Here is a 16,621-nt window from a genome sequence, read left to right as displayed (position 1 = left end):
CCTCACTCTCCTCCCTCCCCAGGTAGGGTCTCACTCTAGTCCTAGGCTGGCCTTGAACTCACATGATCCTCCTATCTCTGCTTCCCGAGTGCTGGGATTAAAAGTGTTCACCACCCCCAGCTCCCACTTTTTTTTAAAGAGACAGAGAGAAAGAGAATGTGCACGCCAGGACCTCTAGCCACTGCAAACGAACTCCAGACACATGCGCCATGGCACGCATGCCTACGCGGGAGCCGGAGAATCGAACCTCGGTCCTTAGCCCCTAAGCCATATCACCAGCGCCGGGCTCCCATTTTCCAACAGGGTCAGTGTAGTTTAGGCTGGCCCGGAAGGTGATGGGATTACATGTACTTCTTTTGGACATACAATTTACAATGGCTGTCCGCTGCATCGCATTTTCTCACGTTACCAGTGGAGAAACCTGCCCTCAGAACGGAGGAGGCATTCTTCCTGAGGTCACACAGCGAATCCCGGAGAACTAAGGATCGAACCTAGGTCCCTGCACTCCATGGCTGTGATTCCCAATGCCTCTGGTCCTTTCACACAGACACTTGTCATGTGTGCACTCGGAAGAGTGAAGTTCCCAAGGGACTAATATTGGTTCTCAATGGCGTCTTGGACCGATGCTTTAAAGACAGCAATAAACACGGATGCCAGCATCTTCTTTCCGGGATCCTTAAGACCTTCCTTCCGGGCGATAACACCACCTCCACCTCCGGTCCCCCCGGGGCATCTCGGGAAATGTAGTTCTTTTCTTCCTCCAGCTCCTTAAGAGTGAGGCAGTGTAGAACTGCATTTCCCAGAAGGCTAAGCGCTGACACGTGAGCCGGAATACAGGCCGGTATGGCAAAGCCCCCTTTTTTTTTTAAATGTTTTTTTTTTTCTTAACGTTTTCAGGAGGAATGTGTGACAGAGGCCTTGGGCAGTGTAATCTGTGGTTTGCCTCGTTTGACGGAGCTGGGTAACAAGAGGCTAATACCAGCCATACGGCTCCGCTTCCTGTCGGAGGACAGAAATCATTTCTCCTTTCCTTACGGTGGGCGGGGCGCGACGACGCGACCCGCGTTGCTATTGGCGGCGAGTGGGGGCGCGGAAACTGAACTGATACAACTGCCGCCGCGGCTGCCTCGGGCTCCTCGGGTGTCCCTGGCTCTGTCAGCCCGGCCATGGCCTTTTCCAGCCTGGTAAGTTCCAGTGGCTGCCCCCCCCCGAGGGCCCTGGTCTCTTCTCTGGGACGGTGGGCTCCTGGGCCACTGGAGCAGAGTTGGGAGACGGGAAGCGGGTGGGGAGCTGCGGGTTCCCGGGCATGCCTCTCCTCCTAAGGTCTGGGCCAGCTGGCTGGGGCGAGCATTTAACGCCAGGTTGAACCACCGGGGCCAACAAATAAGTCCCTTGCCTTTCAGGGTTGGCGTCTTGGCGAGGATGACCCTAACTAGTGCGGCACAAGTCTGGTGTGCCCTGGTGGGCCTCCCCAGCCTGTCTCATCAGCTGAGCTCCCATGAGCCCATGGGTGGCTGGATGGGGTCTTGTTGAGGTGACACTCTTTTCTGACAGGGTGAGAGCAACGGGTCACTGGAATGTTTGGGGCGACTCAGACAGTCCAGCCCTCCCTCTCCCCCAGGCCTCAGCTGGTCTTTAAATTTTTTTTTTAATTTTTATTTATTTATTTGAGAGATAGAGGCAAAGAGAGAAGGGTGGGGGAAGAGAATGGGCGCCCCAGGGCCTCCAGCTGCTGCAAAGGAACTCGATGCGTGCACCACTTTGTGCATCTGGCTTTCATGGGTCCTGGAGAATCCATCCTCGGTCCTTTGGCTTTGCAGGCCAGCACCATAACTGCTAAGCCATCTCTCCAGCCCAAGCCGGCCTTTTCCCCATTAATTTATTTTTTTTTATTAACAACTTATATGATTGTGAACAATATCCCATGATAATGCCTCTCTCCCCCCACTTTCCCCTTTGAAACTCCACTTTCCATCATATCCCCTCCTCCTCTCAATCAGTCTCACTTTTATTTCGATGTCATCATTATTTCCTCCTATTATGATGGTCTTGTGTAGGTAGTGTCAGGCACTGTGAGGTCATGGATATCTAGGTCACTTTGTGTCTGGAGGAGCATGTTGTAAGGAGTCCTACCCTTTGGCTCTTAAATTCTTTCCTCCACCTCTTCCACAATGGACCCTGAGCCTTGGATGGTGTGATAGAGTTATTGTAATGCTGAGCACTCCTCTGTCACTTCTTCCCAGCACCATGATGCCTTCTGAGTCATCCCAAGGTCACTGCCATCTCAAAAGAGAAGGTTCTCTACCAAAAGTGAGAGTAGCATTAATATAAGGGTATGAACATTAAGAGAAGTGCTTACTGGGCAGTTTGTTGAGCGTAGTATATACATTTAGCCAGACATCAGCAGATGTTACACCCTTAGGGCCCATGACTACCCCTGTTTTAGGTTTTCAGTATCAGGGATGTATTCCCTCCCATGGAGCGGGTCTTCAGTCCAATTAGAGGGCAGTTGGTTTCCACCATGATAGAAGTGCCACTATTGCACCCATTGGCTCATTTGGCCTTGCTGGCCAAATATAAGACTTGCAGTGTCTACTGTTGCATATCTTCACTGGTGATTTCTCTCTTTCCCATTGAACTGCCTGCAGAATAGCTTCTTTCAGCTTTCTGTCAGCTGTTATACACGGAGGAGGTTATCAGCTCAGTTCCAGCAGGATTTCTCAGTGGCTCAAGCCGGTCTTTTTGAGACATTGCTCCCAAGAGTCTGGTTCTGTGGCCAGGTGGTAGGTAGAGCCATGGCGGCTTGAAGACTTGGGCAGAGGTAGGGCCCAGACATTGTACTGCTAATTTGGTGTTGTTTCCACACCTAACCTACCACAAAAGGTAGGGAAGTTTTAAGGGTGGGTCTGAACTGGCTTCTGACCATTGAGCTTAGGAGGGGTACTGCCTTGCCCTTGTTTTTCCCAGAGGCTTGGAAGAGGACAGGAGGCAGAAGGGGAACATTTGTTTTGTTGGAATTCTCTGCCCCTCCCCCCCAACACCACCTGCCACTCCACCTGTTGAAATGGTTGTCCTGCAGGTGTGTTGGGGGTGGAGCTGGGCACAGCCAGGGGCCTTTGTTCTGGGTACAGCTCTGTGGAGTGACTTGGCTTTGCTCTGTCATAGGAACATCCTTTCTCTAGAAAAGTTTTTGCTGGGCTCCCTGGATCACCCAGAGACCCAGAGTGCTTTTTTATTTTTTATTTTTATGAACCATTTATTTTTTTTGTTTTTAATTTTTTTCTTTTCACAATTTTTATTAACATTTTCCATGATTATAAAAAATATCCCATAGTAATACCCTCCCTCCCCCCTGCCCCGCACTTTCCCCTTTGAAATTCCATTCTCCATCATATTACCTCCCCATCTCAATCATTGTAGTCACATATATACAATACCAACCTATTAAATACCCTCCTCCCTTCCTTTCTCTTCCCTTTCTATCTCCTTTTTAACTTACCGGTCTCTGCTACTAAGTATTTTCCTTCTCACACAGAATTTTTTTTTTTTTTTAAACTTAAGGTAGGGTCTTGCTGTAGCCCAGCTGACCTGGAATTCACTGTGTAATCTCAGGATGGCCTCAAACTCATTGTGATCCACCTACCTCTGCCTCCAGAGTGCTGGGATTAAAGGTGTGCACTACCACTCTGCCAGAGTGTGTTTTTAAAAATATATAAATAAAAAAATTATTTGCAAGCAGAGATAGAAAAGAGAGAGACAGAAAGAATGGGCATGTCAGGGCCTTCAACCTCTGCAAATGAATTCCAGATGCATGTGCCCCTTTGTGCATCTGGCTTTCTATGAGTACTGGGGAATCAAACCCAGGTCATTAGGCATTGCAGGCAAACGCCTTAACTGCTGAGCCATCTCTCCAGCCCCAGAATGCTTTTTTTTTTTTTTTCAAGGTAGGGTCTCACTCTGGCCCAGGCTGGCCTGAAATTCACTATGTAGTCTCAGGGTGGCCTTGAACTCATGGTGATCCTCTTACCTCTGCCTCCTGAGTGCTGGGATTAAAGGCGTGCGCTACCACGCCCAGCTTAGAATGCTTTTTTGAATTGGTGTGTTGAGTTATAAGTAGCTGTTGGATGGGAATATTTTCTCTTCCTCTGTTGTCTTTCTAGGCAGTGTCCTACATGCCTCTGCTGTTTCTTTTACATTGGGTAGAGTGGGCATGGTGGTGGTGTCACCAGAGGTCTGTTCAGAGCTGACCTTTGGGTTCACTATCCAGTGCAAGCTGAGATGGAAGTTCTCTCTCTGGGCTTTCATTCAAATAAATTTATCATGGTGATTTAGAATCCCCATGGAGGGCTGGAGAGATGGCTTAGCGGTTAAGTGCTTGCCTGTGAAGCCTAAGGACCCCGGTTCGAGGCTCGGTTCCCCAGGTCCCACGTTAGCCAGATGCACAAGGGGGCGTACGCGTTTGGAGTTCGTTTGCAGAGGCTGGAAGCCCTGGCGCACCCATTCTCTCTCTCTTCTTCTATCTGTCTTTCTCTCTGTGTCTGTCGCTCTCAAATAAATTAAAAAAAAAATTAGAATCCCCATGGAAATAAATCTCTTGGCATGTCTGTTAGGGATTTTTCTAGATTACTTGAGGTGGGAAGATCCACCCTAACTGTAGGCTGCCCTATTCTGTAGACTGTATAAAAAGGAGGGCGTGCCAGGTGTGGCGGCACACGCCTTTAATCCTAGCACTTGGGAGGCAGAGGTAGGTGGATCGCTGTGAGGCCACCCTGAGACTACAGAGTGAATTCCAGGTCTTCTTGGGCTAAAGTGAGACACTACATTAAAAAGAAATACTGGCTGAGCGGCAACCCTCGTTGCTCTCTGATTCTTCACTGTGGACTGAAGGTGACCAGCTGCCTCAAAGCTTCTGCTGCTGTGCCTTCCACACCATCACACCACCACCCCACAATGGATTGTAGTTTGAACTGTAAGCCAAAAGTAATAAATTCTTCCTCCCTTAAATTTATTTATTCTTTTATGAGAGAATGAGGATGGGTACTCCAAGGCCTCTCAGCACTGCAACCAAACTCCAGACACATGCACCACTTTGTGCACCTGGCTTTACATGGGTACTGGGGAATTAAACCCTGCTGGTCGGCTTTGCAAGCAAGTGCCTTTAACCTGAGCCATCTCTTCAATCCCTTAATTTAAAATTTTTTTTAAAAATATTTATTTATTTAAGAGAGAGAGAGAGAAAGAGAAAGAGGCAGCAAGAAAGAGAGAGAATGGATGTGCCAGGGCATCCTTTGGCTTTGCAGACAAGTGCCTTAACCACTAAGCCGTCTCATTCCAGCCCAGGCTGACATGGAACTCACTTTAGTTCTAGGCTGGTCTCAAACCATAGTGATTCTCCTTCCTGTGCCTCATGAGTGCTGGGATTAAAAGCATGCGCCACCATGCCCAGCTAATATTTTGTTTTTATTTATTTATGAGAGAGAGGGAGAATGAGAATGGGCATGCCAGAGCCTCTAGCTACTGCAAATAAATTCGACGCATGCGCCACCTTATGAATCTGGCTTATATGGGTCCTGGGGAATTGAGCCTGGGTCCCTTGGCTTTGCAGACAAGCACCTTAACTGCTAAGCCATCTCTCCAGCTCACCTTGTTTTTAAGGCCTTCTGGAAGGAAGAGTGTTGACTTCAGTGATGCCCCTTCCTCACCCAGGCATTATTCATTTCACCCTGGCTCTCCTGCAGGAGGACCCCTCCCTGGAGAGGCACTTTAAGGGCCACCGAGATGCAGTTACCTGTGTGGACTTCAGTCTCAACACGAAGCAGCTGGGTAAGAGAAGGCATTTTTGTCTCAGGTCGAGTTTCTACTTGGGAGATGTGTGGGGACAGCAGAGCACAGTAAGGACATGTCTGCTTTGTCTAGATCTGTGTCTTGCTACCACCTGCAGCTTCTGGCCAGTGGGCTTCATGAGCTCCATTTCACATGCAAAGCATATGAGGGTCAGAGGTTAGGAACCTTGTGAAGGTTCACACCGCCTTTGAGAGAGAGAGAGAGAGAAACTTAAGGCCTGGGCTTTTCTTCTATGCACTCCAGAACTCTTAAGTCTGTTCTGTGGTATGGGCTCTAATTTTTATCTGGTTTCCCACACCAGTATGGTACGTGTTCATGGTATAGAGGCCTACTAGTAAAAAGGATGTTGAGCAGAGCCAGGACCTCCCTCTCCCATCCCCCCATTTTTTTGCCCCTTCCTCGTTTGCCTGAGAGTTCACACATAGCTTCCCTGGCTACAGCCTGCTTGTTCCCACACAGTAGGCTTGTCGCTTCACCCTGTTGTCCCGGTCTCCTTCCAGAGGCCATTGGTCTCAAGGTCTGCTATAGGCCAAGAGGGAACTGAAGTCATTTTCAGTCTCTTCTGGGAACCTCCTTGGGCTTATTAGGGAGTTGGGCCCTTTCAGTAGTAAAAGGTGCTTCATGTTACACTGGCTCTCTGTGTTGGGAGGGCTTGCCCTTGTACCCTCAGGGTGTCAGTGGGGAGACCATGCTGCCCTGAGCTTTGGATTGTTGCCCAGGGCAGGCATATGAGGGGCCCCTGTCAGCGTCCTTCCTGTGTCAGCCCGCCATGTGGAGAATGCCGGGTCATAGCTCTCCAAACTCTGGATTAGCGGTCACTGGAAATGTGGGCTGTCCCCACGAGAGCTACGTCTGAGTGTGCTGGGGACGGTGGAGCTGGGCCTGTTGTCCTCACTGTGTCCCTAGTGACCTGGCAGAGGGAGGGTCGAGATTAAGGAGAGCCAAGGATCATCGCTTCACCCACTCTCCTCAGCCAGTGGCTCCATGGACTCCTGCCTCATGGTCTGGCACATGAAGCCTCAGTCACGCGCCTATCGCTTCACGGGCCACAAGGACGCCATCACCTGTGTGAACTTCTCACCCTCGGGACACCTGCTTGCCTCGGGATCCCGTGACAAGACTGTTCGCATCTGGGTACCCAATGTGTACGTGATGGACTTTGAGGGGCTTGACAGAGTTGAGGGACCTGGCGCCAGAGCTAACCCCATCCAGGCCCTTATCCTAGCTCAGGATTGGTCACGGTGGGCCATGTTCCCCCTGAGGGGCGCCATCCAGGCCGAGGCCCCTCTCCTCAGCCTGGGGAGGGGCTCTGGGCTGCCTCCAGCCATCCTTCAAGTACTCCACCCAATGCTGCTCACATGTGGCCTGAGGTTGGGGGAGCAGTGCCGTCTCAATGGGGGAGACCTGGGGCTCAGGCCTGGGAGGGGGTCCTGTGAAGGGTGGGAGAGCCTTGACGTACTTGTGGGCCCTCACATCACTGTTATGGGCTTCCTGACCCTGGGTGTCTGTCCTCACAGCAAAGGGGAGTCAACCATGTTCCGTGCACACACGGCCACAGTGAGGAGTGTCCACTTCTGCAGTGACGGACAGTCCCTCGTGACAGCCTCTGATGACAAGACAGTCAAGGTGTGGTCAACTCATCGCCAAAAATTCCTGTTCTCCCTGAGCCAGCACATCAACTGGGTCCGCTGTGCCAGGTGAGCGCGTCCTGCGTGGGGATCCCGGGAGAGAAGGCCCTGGGGGTTGAGGGGACTGTACGCGTGCCAGCTTGTGGCCTAGGATGGGCTGCTCAGCAGCCCTTCACTTTTCCTGCGCCTTGGATTCTGTAGCTGTGGTCCGCAGTAATGGTTCTTACACTGAGCCACCGCTGAGAAGCTTCACCGAGCTTACGCCTGCCCCGCGGTAGCCACGACCTCCTCGCTGGCCTCTGTGCTGACTCAGCACCAGTGCTATCAAGGGCCACTTACTTATTTACTTTTCTTTTGCCTGGCCCAACTTACTTTTATTTATTTTGTTTGCTTGTTTTAATTTTTATTTTAGTTTATTTTTTATTGACAACTTCCATAATTGTAGACAATAATCCATGGTAATTCCCTCCCCCCACTTTCTCCTTTGAAACTCCACTCTCATCATATCACGTCTCCCTCTCAGTCTCTTTATTTTGATGTCATCATCTTTTCCTCCTATTATGATGGTCTTGTGTAGGGAGTGTCAGGCACTGCGAGGTCATGGATATCCAGGCCATTTTGTGTCTGGAGGAGCACATTGTGGGAAGTCCTACCCTTCCTTTGGCTCTTACATTCCTTCTGCCATCTCTTCCGTAATGGACCCTGAGCCTTGGAAGGTGTGATAGAAATATTTCAGTGCTGAGCACTCCTCTGTCATGTCTTCTCAGCACCATAATGCCTTCTGAGTCATCCTAAGGTCACTGCCATCTGAAAAGAGAAGTTTCTCTAACCAAAAGTGAGAATAGCATTAATATATGGGTAGGAACATTAAAAGAAGTGCTTACCGGGCAGTTTGGTGAGCATCGTATATGCTTTTAGCCAGACAGCAGCAGGCGCTACCCTACGGCTCATGACTACCCCTGTTGTAGGTTTTCAGTAATAGGGATGTGTTTCCTCTCATGGAGCGGGCCTCCAGTCCAATTAGAGAGCAGTTAGTTTCCTACATAACAGATGTGCCACTATTGTACCCGTTTGCTCATTTGGTCTGTCTGGCCAAATATAAGGCTTGCAATGTCCACTGTTGAGTATTTCCATTGATGATTTCTTTTTTCTTTTAAATTTTTGTTTATTTTTATTTATTTGAGAGTGACAGACAGAGGGAGAGGGGAGAGAATGGGCGCGCCAGGCCCTCCAGCCACTGCAAACAAACTCCAGATGCTTGTGTACCCCCTTGTGCATCTGGCTAACGTGGGTCCTGGGGAATCAAGCCTTGAACCAAGGTCCTTAGGCTTCACAGGCAAGCGATTAACCACTAAACCATCTCTCTAGCCCTCCATTCATGATTTCTCTCTCTCCCATTGAACTAAGTGCAATGTAGCTTTTTCTAGCTTTCTGTCAGCCTTATTTACTCTTTTGTTTGTTTGTTTGTTTGTTTTTCGAAATAGGGTCTGCTGTAGCCCAGGCTGACCTGGAATTTACCATGTAGTCTCAAGGTGGCCTTGAATGCACAGGAATCCTCCTACCTCTGCCTCCAGAATGCTGGGATTAAAGGTGTGTGCCACTGCACCCCACCCTTATTTATTTATTTATTTTTATTGACTACTATATTTACAGACAACAAACCATGGCATTTGCCTCCCCTCCCCCACTTCCCCCTACATAACTCTGCTCACCTTCATATCTCCTCCCTCTCTCCAATTTTTTTTTAGTTTAAGTTCCACAGCCTTTTCATATCATTTTCATATCCTTTTAATAATATATCTTTTATCAATCTTTTACCTTATAAAGTCTTTTCTGATCCAAAAACAATCTGTTTTTATAGAAGCAGGATTAGAATTTGGTATATAAATATGTCTATTGTAGTAAACATGAACAAGCACGTTGTCAAAAATAAGGAGGTTAATTGTTTTAAATATATTGTAAACCTGGTTTTAATAATTTAACACCATCTTAAAATATATGAGTATCAGGGCTGGAAAGATAGCTTAGTGGTTAAGTGCTTGCCTGTGAAGCCTAAGGACCCTGGTTTGAGGCTCAATTCCCCAGGACTCATGTTAACTAGATGTACAAGGGGGTGCACACGTGTGGGGTTCTTTTGCAGTGGCTGGATGCCCTGGTGCACCCATTCTCTCTCTCTGCCTCTTTCTCTGTCTGTCACTCTCAAATAAATAAATAAAAATAACTATATGATTATCAGAACATTTAATGACCATAAGTATTGAAACAATTATTAACTATAAATTTAGTCAGACTATATGAAACATACAACACATGACATGACATGGTTGGCCAACATCAGACATGACAACATGAAACATGGAGAGACATCCATTTAAGATTTTAGTTATGTTTTAAATTGGGAAGAACTTAATCTAAACAGGGCAACAACCGGAGTTTTGAATTTAAAGTTGCCTTTTTTGTTTGTTTGTTTTTTGGTGGCTTGTAATGAAAAGAAGGAGGAAAGGGAAAAGAAAGGAAAAAAAACAACAACCTAGAAGCTGTATAGTGATTTTAAGAAGAGAAAAATTAGATTCCCATATGTAGAAGAAGATAAAGAGGCCCAGGAAAGACAGGAGTTTCTTCTTCTTAAAGTTTTTGTTTTTAATTTGAGACAGAGAGGGAGAACGAGAGAAAGAAAGAGAGAGAGAGATTGGGCACACCAGGGCCTCTAGTCAGTACAAACGAACTCGATACATGTGCCACCTTGTGCCTGTGGTTTACGTGGGATTTGGAGAATCCAACCTAGGTCCTTAGGCTTCACAGGCAAGTGCGTTAACTGATAAGCCATCTCTCCAGCCCAAGACAGTTGTTTCTTTAAGAAGGCAGGGTTTATATTTGATTTAGTGAGATAGCTTTAATTTGGTATGAGAGGGAGAAATTTATTTACTTTTTAAATTTTTTTGGTTTTTCAAGGTAGGGTCTCACTCTAGCCTAGGCTGACCTGAAATTCACTATGGAGTCTCATGGTGGCCTCGAACTCATGGCAATCCTCCTACCTCTGCCTCCCGAGTGCTGGGATTAAAGGCATGTGCCATCACACCTGGCTCTATTTACTTTCTTACTATATGTATAAAATGTGTTTGGGTCATGTTAATTTCCTCTTACCTTCTCTTAGTTGTATCCTCTTCCTGCCGAACCTTTTCTTCTTCCCTACTGGTCCACTTTCACTTTAATGATTTTTTAAAATTCTATTAATTTTTTTGTTTTTGAGGTAGGGTCTTGCTCTCTAGCCCAGTGTGACCTGAAATTCACTATATAGTCTCAGGGTGGCCTCTATCTTCTTACCTTTGCCTTCCGAGTACTGGTATTACCTACTGAGTTTAATTTAGGTTGCTTGCATGAGTATAGGTGTCAGGTTGTTTACCAGAGAATGGCCAACTTATCAGTGGTTACACACTGAAGAAAATACTGCCCCATCTCCTAGAAACCATTAACTGAAGGGTCATGTTTTTGTTGTTGTTATTTGTTTTAAATTTATTTATTTGTAAGCAGCGAGATAGAAGAGAGACAGACAGAGAGAGAATGGGTGCGCCAGGGCTTTTAGCCACTGCAAACAAATTCCAGACGCATGCGCCACCATGTGCATCTGGCTTACGTGGGAATCAAATATGGGTCCTTTGGCTTTACAGGCAAGCACCTTAACCACTAAGCCATCTCTCCAGCCCATTGTTGATTTTTTTTTTTTTTTTCGAGATAGGGTCTCACTCTAGCCCAGGCTGACCTGGAATTCACTATGTATTCTCAGGGTGGCCTCAAACTCATGGCAATCCTCCTGCCTCTGCCTCCCAAGTATTGGGATTAAAGGTGTGCACCACCATGCCCAGCAAAGGATCACTTCTTAACAGTAGCAATATCAATAAGAGTCTATCAAAGGCTCCAGAGATGGCTCAGCAGTTAAGAGTGCTTCTTATGTGAGAGCCTGAGGGGCCCTGAGCTGCCTGAGCTGCCTCGTGGAAACATCTGGGCATGGCCACACGCCTGGACCTCAGTCCTGCAAAGGGGAGCACAGACCAGGGAATTGCCTGGATTTACCAAGAACAGCAGTCTCCAGTATTATTAAGCGACTTTTGGGTGGTGAGATGGCTTAACAGTTAAGACGCTTGCCTTCAAAGCATAAAGAGCCAGGTTCGATTCCCCAGAGCTCATGAAAGCCAGATGTACAAGGTAGCGCATACACCTGGAGTTTGCTTGCAGTGGCTAGAAGCCCTGGCATGCCCATTCTTTCTCTATCTCTCCCTCTCTCCCTTTTTCTCTCTTTCCTTCAAATAAATAAAATAAAATAAAATATTTTAAAGAAATGCTTTAACCCTACCTTGGAAAAAAAAAAACACTGACTCAAAATGAGGATGGGCAGAAGAGTGAGGGAGATTGTGCTGTGGTCACTGCAGGCAAGCACATGGGGTGCCTCAGGGACAAGCACATGTATGTACAGTACACACACTTGCACCATGTTATACACACAGACACATACACACAAGCAAAAAAATCCTGCCAGAACTGCCATTCTGAAGTCTCCTGTGGTTCTTCACGGCGGTTCTGCCAGCTAGGCGGCAGTTTTCCATTGTGCGCTGAGGCTCAGAACAGCACTGTGTCTTGTCCCAGGATACGCCATGGTAAATGGCCGAGCTGGAGCCTGAACCCGTGTCTGTCTGGTACTCAGGTGTGCCTGCTTTCCCCTGGGCTGATTTCTCAGAGCTTGATTGTGCTCCAGAGCTGCCAGAGGGGTCTTGGGTTTCACAGGGGCTTGACCCGGAGGCCCTGGCCTTTGGTGTAGGAGGTTGTGCTGTGTGAATGGGGAGCCAAGTCACCAGAAGGACTTTAAGATCCAAGACACAGACACAGATAGGCCTTTTTGCAGCTTCTTCACTTCCTTTCAGCAGAGCTTTCTTGTAACATACCACTTTGCTCTGGAGGAGAGGCTAAGGTGGCCAAGGGACACTGGGAAACCACGAGAGTCAGAAGTTGGAGACTGTTGACCTGACTTCCTTGGAGAATGTCATATAAGCTACTTGTGCCCTAAGGCAGCCCCATTCTTTGTTCTGGGAAGTCCCTGCCCTGACAGTCTTATGGTCAGGGTTCCAAGAACAGGAAGGGCCAGGCCAGCAAAGTGGATGTCATGTCCATAGCAGGCCTTTGGTGGCGAGTCACACAGGACCTCTGTTTTTAAAAGATTTATTTATTTGACAGAGAAAGAGAGGGAGAGAATGGGCACGCCAGGGCCACCAGCCACTGCATATGGACTCCAGAGGCATATGCTCCTTTGTGCATCTGGCTAACATGGGTCTTGGGGAATTGAACCTGGGTCCTTTGGCTTGCAGGCAAACACCTTAATCGCTAAGCCATCCCTCCAGCCCAGGACCTCTTTTTAAAAAATGTTTTATTTTTATTTATTTATTTGAGAGAGAGAGAGAGAGAATAGGTGTGCCGAGGCTTCCAGCCACTGCAAATGAACTCCAGATGCGTGTGCCACCTTGTGCATCTGGCTTACGTGGGTCCTGGGAAATAGAGCCTCGAACCGGGGTCCTTAGGCTTCACAGGCAAGCACTTAAACGCTAAGCCACCTCTCCAGCCCCTACTATTTTTTTAATTAATTAATGAACTAAATTTATTTATTAGGGAAGGAGAGAGAGATAAAGGGCTCACCAGGGCCTCCAGCCACTGCAAACGAACTCCAGATGCATGTGCCACCTTGTGCATCTGGCTCACATGGGTATTGGGGAATCAAACATGGATTTTTAGGCTTTTCAGGCAAGCACCTTAATTGCTAAGCCATCTATCTAGCCCTTTTTTTTAAAAATTATTTTTTCATTTTTTATTTATTTGAGAGAGAGAGAGAAGTAGATAGAGAGAATGTGCCCACCTGGGCCTTTAGCCACTGCAAACAAACTGTAGACACATGTGCTACCTTGTGCATCTGGCTTATGTGGGTCCTGGAGAATCTGGGTCAGACAGCCAGGTATGGTGGTGCACAGTTACAATACCAGCACCCAAATGCAGAGGCAGCTGGCCATATTGGTGCACACGTTTAGTCCCCGCACTTAGGAGGCTGAGGTGGGAGGATTACTGTGAGTTCAAGCCCAGTCTGGGCTACAGTGAGACCCTGCTTTTAAAAAAAAAAAGGTTGGAGCCAGGCATGGTGGCGCACGCCTTTAATCCCAGCACTTGGGAGGCAGAGGTAGGAGGGTCACGGTAAGTTCAAGGCCACCCTGAGACTACATAGTGAATTCCAGGGCAGCCTGGGCTAGAATGAAACCCTACCTTGAAAAACCAAAGAAAGGGGGGACTAGAGAGATGGCTTGTTTGTACTCAAGGTTGAACATGTATACTGGGTAGCGCACATGTCTGGAGTTTGATTACAGTGGTTGGATGTGCTGGCGTGCCATTTCTCTCTCTGGCTCACTCTCGCTCTTTCACATAAAAATAAAAGCCAGTCTGTTGGGCTTGCCTCAAAAAAATAGAAAAAAAAAAAGAGGCCAACCTTGTTTACATTGAGTGGTCCAGACCCGCCACGGCTGCATAGTGAGACTATCTCAAAAAAAAAAAAGCCAGGCATGGTGGCGCACGTCTTTAATCCCAGCACTTGGGAGGCAGAGGTAGGAGGATGACCATGAGTTCGAGGCCACCCTGAGACTCCATACATAGTTCCAGGTCAAACAAAGAAACAAACAGAAAGGCCCAAACACTTCCTGAGTGAGGAAGTATAGGCACACAGGGAGAGGTGGCTGCGGAGAGCAGTGTGGGGTGTCCAAGGTGTGTGTTACTCAGCAGTGTGACTTATGCCCCCTCGGACTCAGGTTCTCCCCTGACGGGCGGCTCATCGTGTCCGCCAGTGACGACAAGACGGTCAAGCTGTGGGACAAGACCAGCCGGGAGTGTGTCCACTCGTACTGCGAGCATGGCGGGTGAGTCCCTGACGCCATCCTGCCACTTGTGGGTGCTGCAGCCCAGAGCACAGACCTGGGCCCCAGACCACGTGGAACTGTGGGGGCAGCAGCCCCACTTGCTGCTCTCTGGTGTGCCCCTGTTTGAGTTGTGCACGTTTTCCTGCGTGGATGGAAACTTAAGTGCTACCCCGCCCCCATCTCACAAATAAGAGGAAGGCTTAACCTCGAGCGGCATAATTACTTGAGATCCCTTCTTTCCCTTCACTTTCCAGTTCCTAGAATTTCATTGTGTCTTTCTGTGAGCATTGAACTCAGTCCCCCAAACCGCATGGGCATGCATCTTGGTATTACTGATGGTGATGTTTTATGAATGAAAGTCTCGGGAGGTTCTCATAGCCGGCGGGGGCTGCTTCCACTGCACCACATCACTGAGAGTGGGAAGAGGCCACATTTGGACTGGGATTTAGCTTTTCTAGGTTTCTAAGTGGATCCCAGCTTTTCTCCTTCTTCACTAGACTAGGACTCACAGTCAGGGGTCCGTCCTAGGAAGCCAAGCATCGCCGCTGTCCAGCAGTGCCGGGGAGGATCCAAAATGAACATGCAATACACAAAATATGATTTTAAGGCAGGTCAGAGATTGGAGCGATGGTTTAGTGGCTAAAGAGCTTGCCCTCAGAGCCTAAGGACCCAGGTTTGACTCCCTGGAATCCACATAAGCCAGATGCACATGGTGGTGCACACACCTGGAGTTTGTTTGCAGTGGCTGGAGACCCTGGTGCACTCGTTTGCACATACTCTGTCTCTCTCAGACAAATCTAAATGTACGCGTCAGGGGATGCACTGGAGTGCAGTGTCCCATGGCGACAACTCCAGCTTTATTCAGTTTCAAGAAGTCAAAGCTGTGGGGAGTCTAGACCTACGTCAGATTGAGGGTCCACATCAGATCGGAGCTGTCTGTTTATCGGGAAATCCTTGGCAAAGCTGATGAGTTCCTTGTGTCTTAGGAACGCCACCCAAGGTGCATAGTTTTCTGTGTCCCAGGACTTAGCTTGTGCAGAGATTAACTTGTTGCCAATTAGCTTGAAGTCCACAGCCAAGTATCATGTATGGGCATATTGAGGACCCTTGGCCTGTCTCTTAGAGCTAGGTGGGCCTGTAGCCTTATTATTATTATTATTATTATTATTATTTAATTGATTTGTGTGTGAGAGAGAAGGGGTCACTGCAAAGCAAGTCCGGATGCCTGTACCACCCCCATGCACCTGGCTTTACACGAGTACTGGGGAATTGAATCTGGGCCTTTCGGCTCTTGCAAGCAAGCACCTTAACCTCTGAGCCGTTTCAGCAGCCCCAGGCCTATAACTTGGCCGGTCCTTCCCACTTGCTTCTCAGCTGGCAGAACCTGCTTTGCTACAAGGGTACCAGCTTCAACTCTGGAACCCTAGAGCAGCCTGGTTGCCTTGTGGATCTAAAGACAGCCCTTTCCACTTGTATTTAAAAATCACTGATGGGTGACACACACCCTGTACTCCCAACACTTACGAGGTAGCGTACGGGAGATTCATAGTCCAGGGCTACATAACTAGACCCTGTTTCAAGAAACTCATGGAGGCAAGAGATGTGCCCTAGTGGGTAGGGTGCCTGCCTAGCCTGAATGAGGCCCTGGGTTTGATCCCCAGCACTGCAATAAAAAACCGGGCGTGGTGGCCCAACCCTGTAATCTTAGCACTCGTGAGGCAGGAGGATCAGAAATTCAGTCATTTTCAGCTACATTGCAAGTTTGAATCCAGCCTGAGCTACATGAGACCTTGCCTCAAAAACAAACGGGCAAACAAACAAACAAACAAAAATCACATAAATGGAAGGAAGGAAGAAGAGGGAGGAAGGAGGGAAGAGAGGGTGGGACATGGTTCCTCATAAGTCTATACCTTAGTATATTGCTGACCACTGTTTTCACCTACTTCTGTTCTCCCTTGGCTACCAGTAAAAAACGTGTTCTGGGGAGGGAACAACACGAGTAGATGTTACAGTTACCTTCTTGTTGCTAGAACAAAATGCCTGGCTGGAAGCAGCTTATGGTAGGAAAGGGTTTATTTTGGCTTACTTCTTTTTCTTTTCTTTCTTTTTTTTTTTTTTTTTCAAGGTAGGGTCTCACGGTAGCTTAGGCTGACCTGGAATTCACTATGTAGTCTCAGAGTGGCCTTGAACTCACAGTGTTCCTCCTAC

The 16,621-nt window shown here is 48.1% G+C and overlaps 1 protein-coding gene across 3 annotated transcripts in view; it reads left to right on the top strand.

The window, feature by feature from the left end:
* The first annotated feature begins 902 nt into the window (after positions 1–902).
* Positions 903–16,621, top strand: part of Poc1a (POC1 centriolar protein A) — a 92,388-nt gene continuing 76,669 nt past the window's right edge. For 2 of the 3 annotated variants that reach the window (XM_004664312.2, XM_004664311.3), the window contains exons 1-5: positions 903–1,184; positions 5,739–5,823; positions 6,818–6,989; positions 7,362–7,541; positions 14,306–14,413. In XM_004664312.2, the coding sequence (XP_004664369.2) occupies positions 1,167–1,184; positions 5,739–5,823; positions 6,818–6,989; positions 7,362–7,541; positions 14,306–14,413 (563 nt within the window). In that variant the 5' untranslated portion in view covers positions 903–1,166. Of the gene's footprint in view, positions 1,185–5,738; positions 5,824–6,750; positions 6,990–7,361; positions 7,542–14,305; positions 14,414–16,621 lie in introns of those variants that run through there. The other variant, XM_045136982.1, reaches the window with a different exon arrangement.

The sequence above is a fragment of the Jaculus jaculus genome, chromosome 17 (genome assembly GCF_020740685.1).
Source record: "Jaculus jaculus isolate mJacJac1 chromosome 17, mJacJac1.mat.Y.cur, whole genome shotgun sequence".
NCBI classification, from domain to species: Eukaryota; Metazoa; Chordata; class Mammalia; order Rodentia; family Dipodidae; genus Jaculus; species Jaculus jaculus.
Note: the sequence above shows the minus strand (reverse complement) of the source record. Positions and strands in the feature narration are given on the sequence as shown.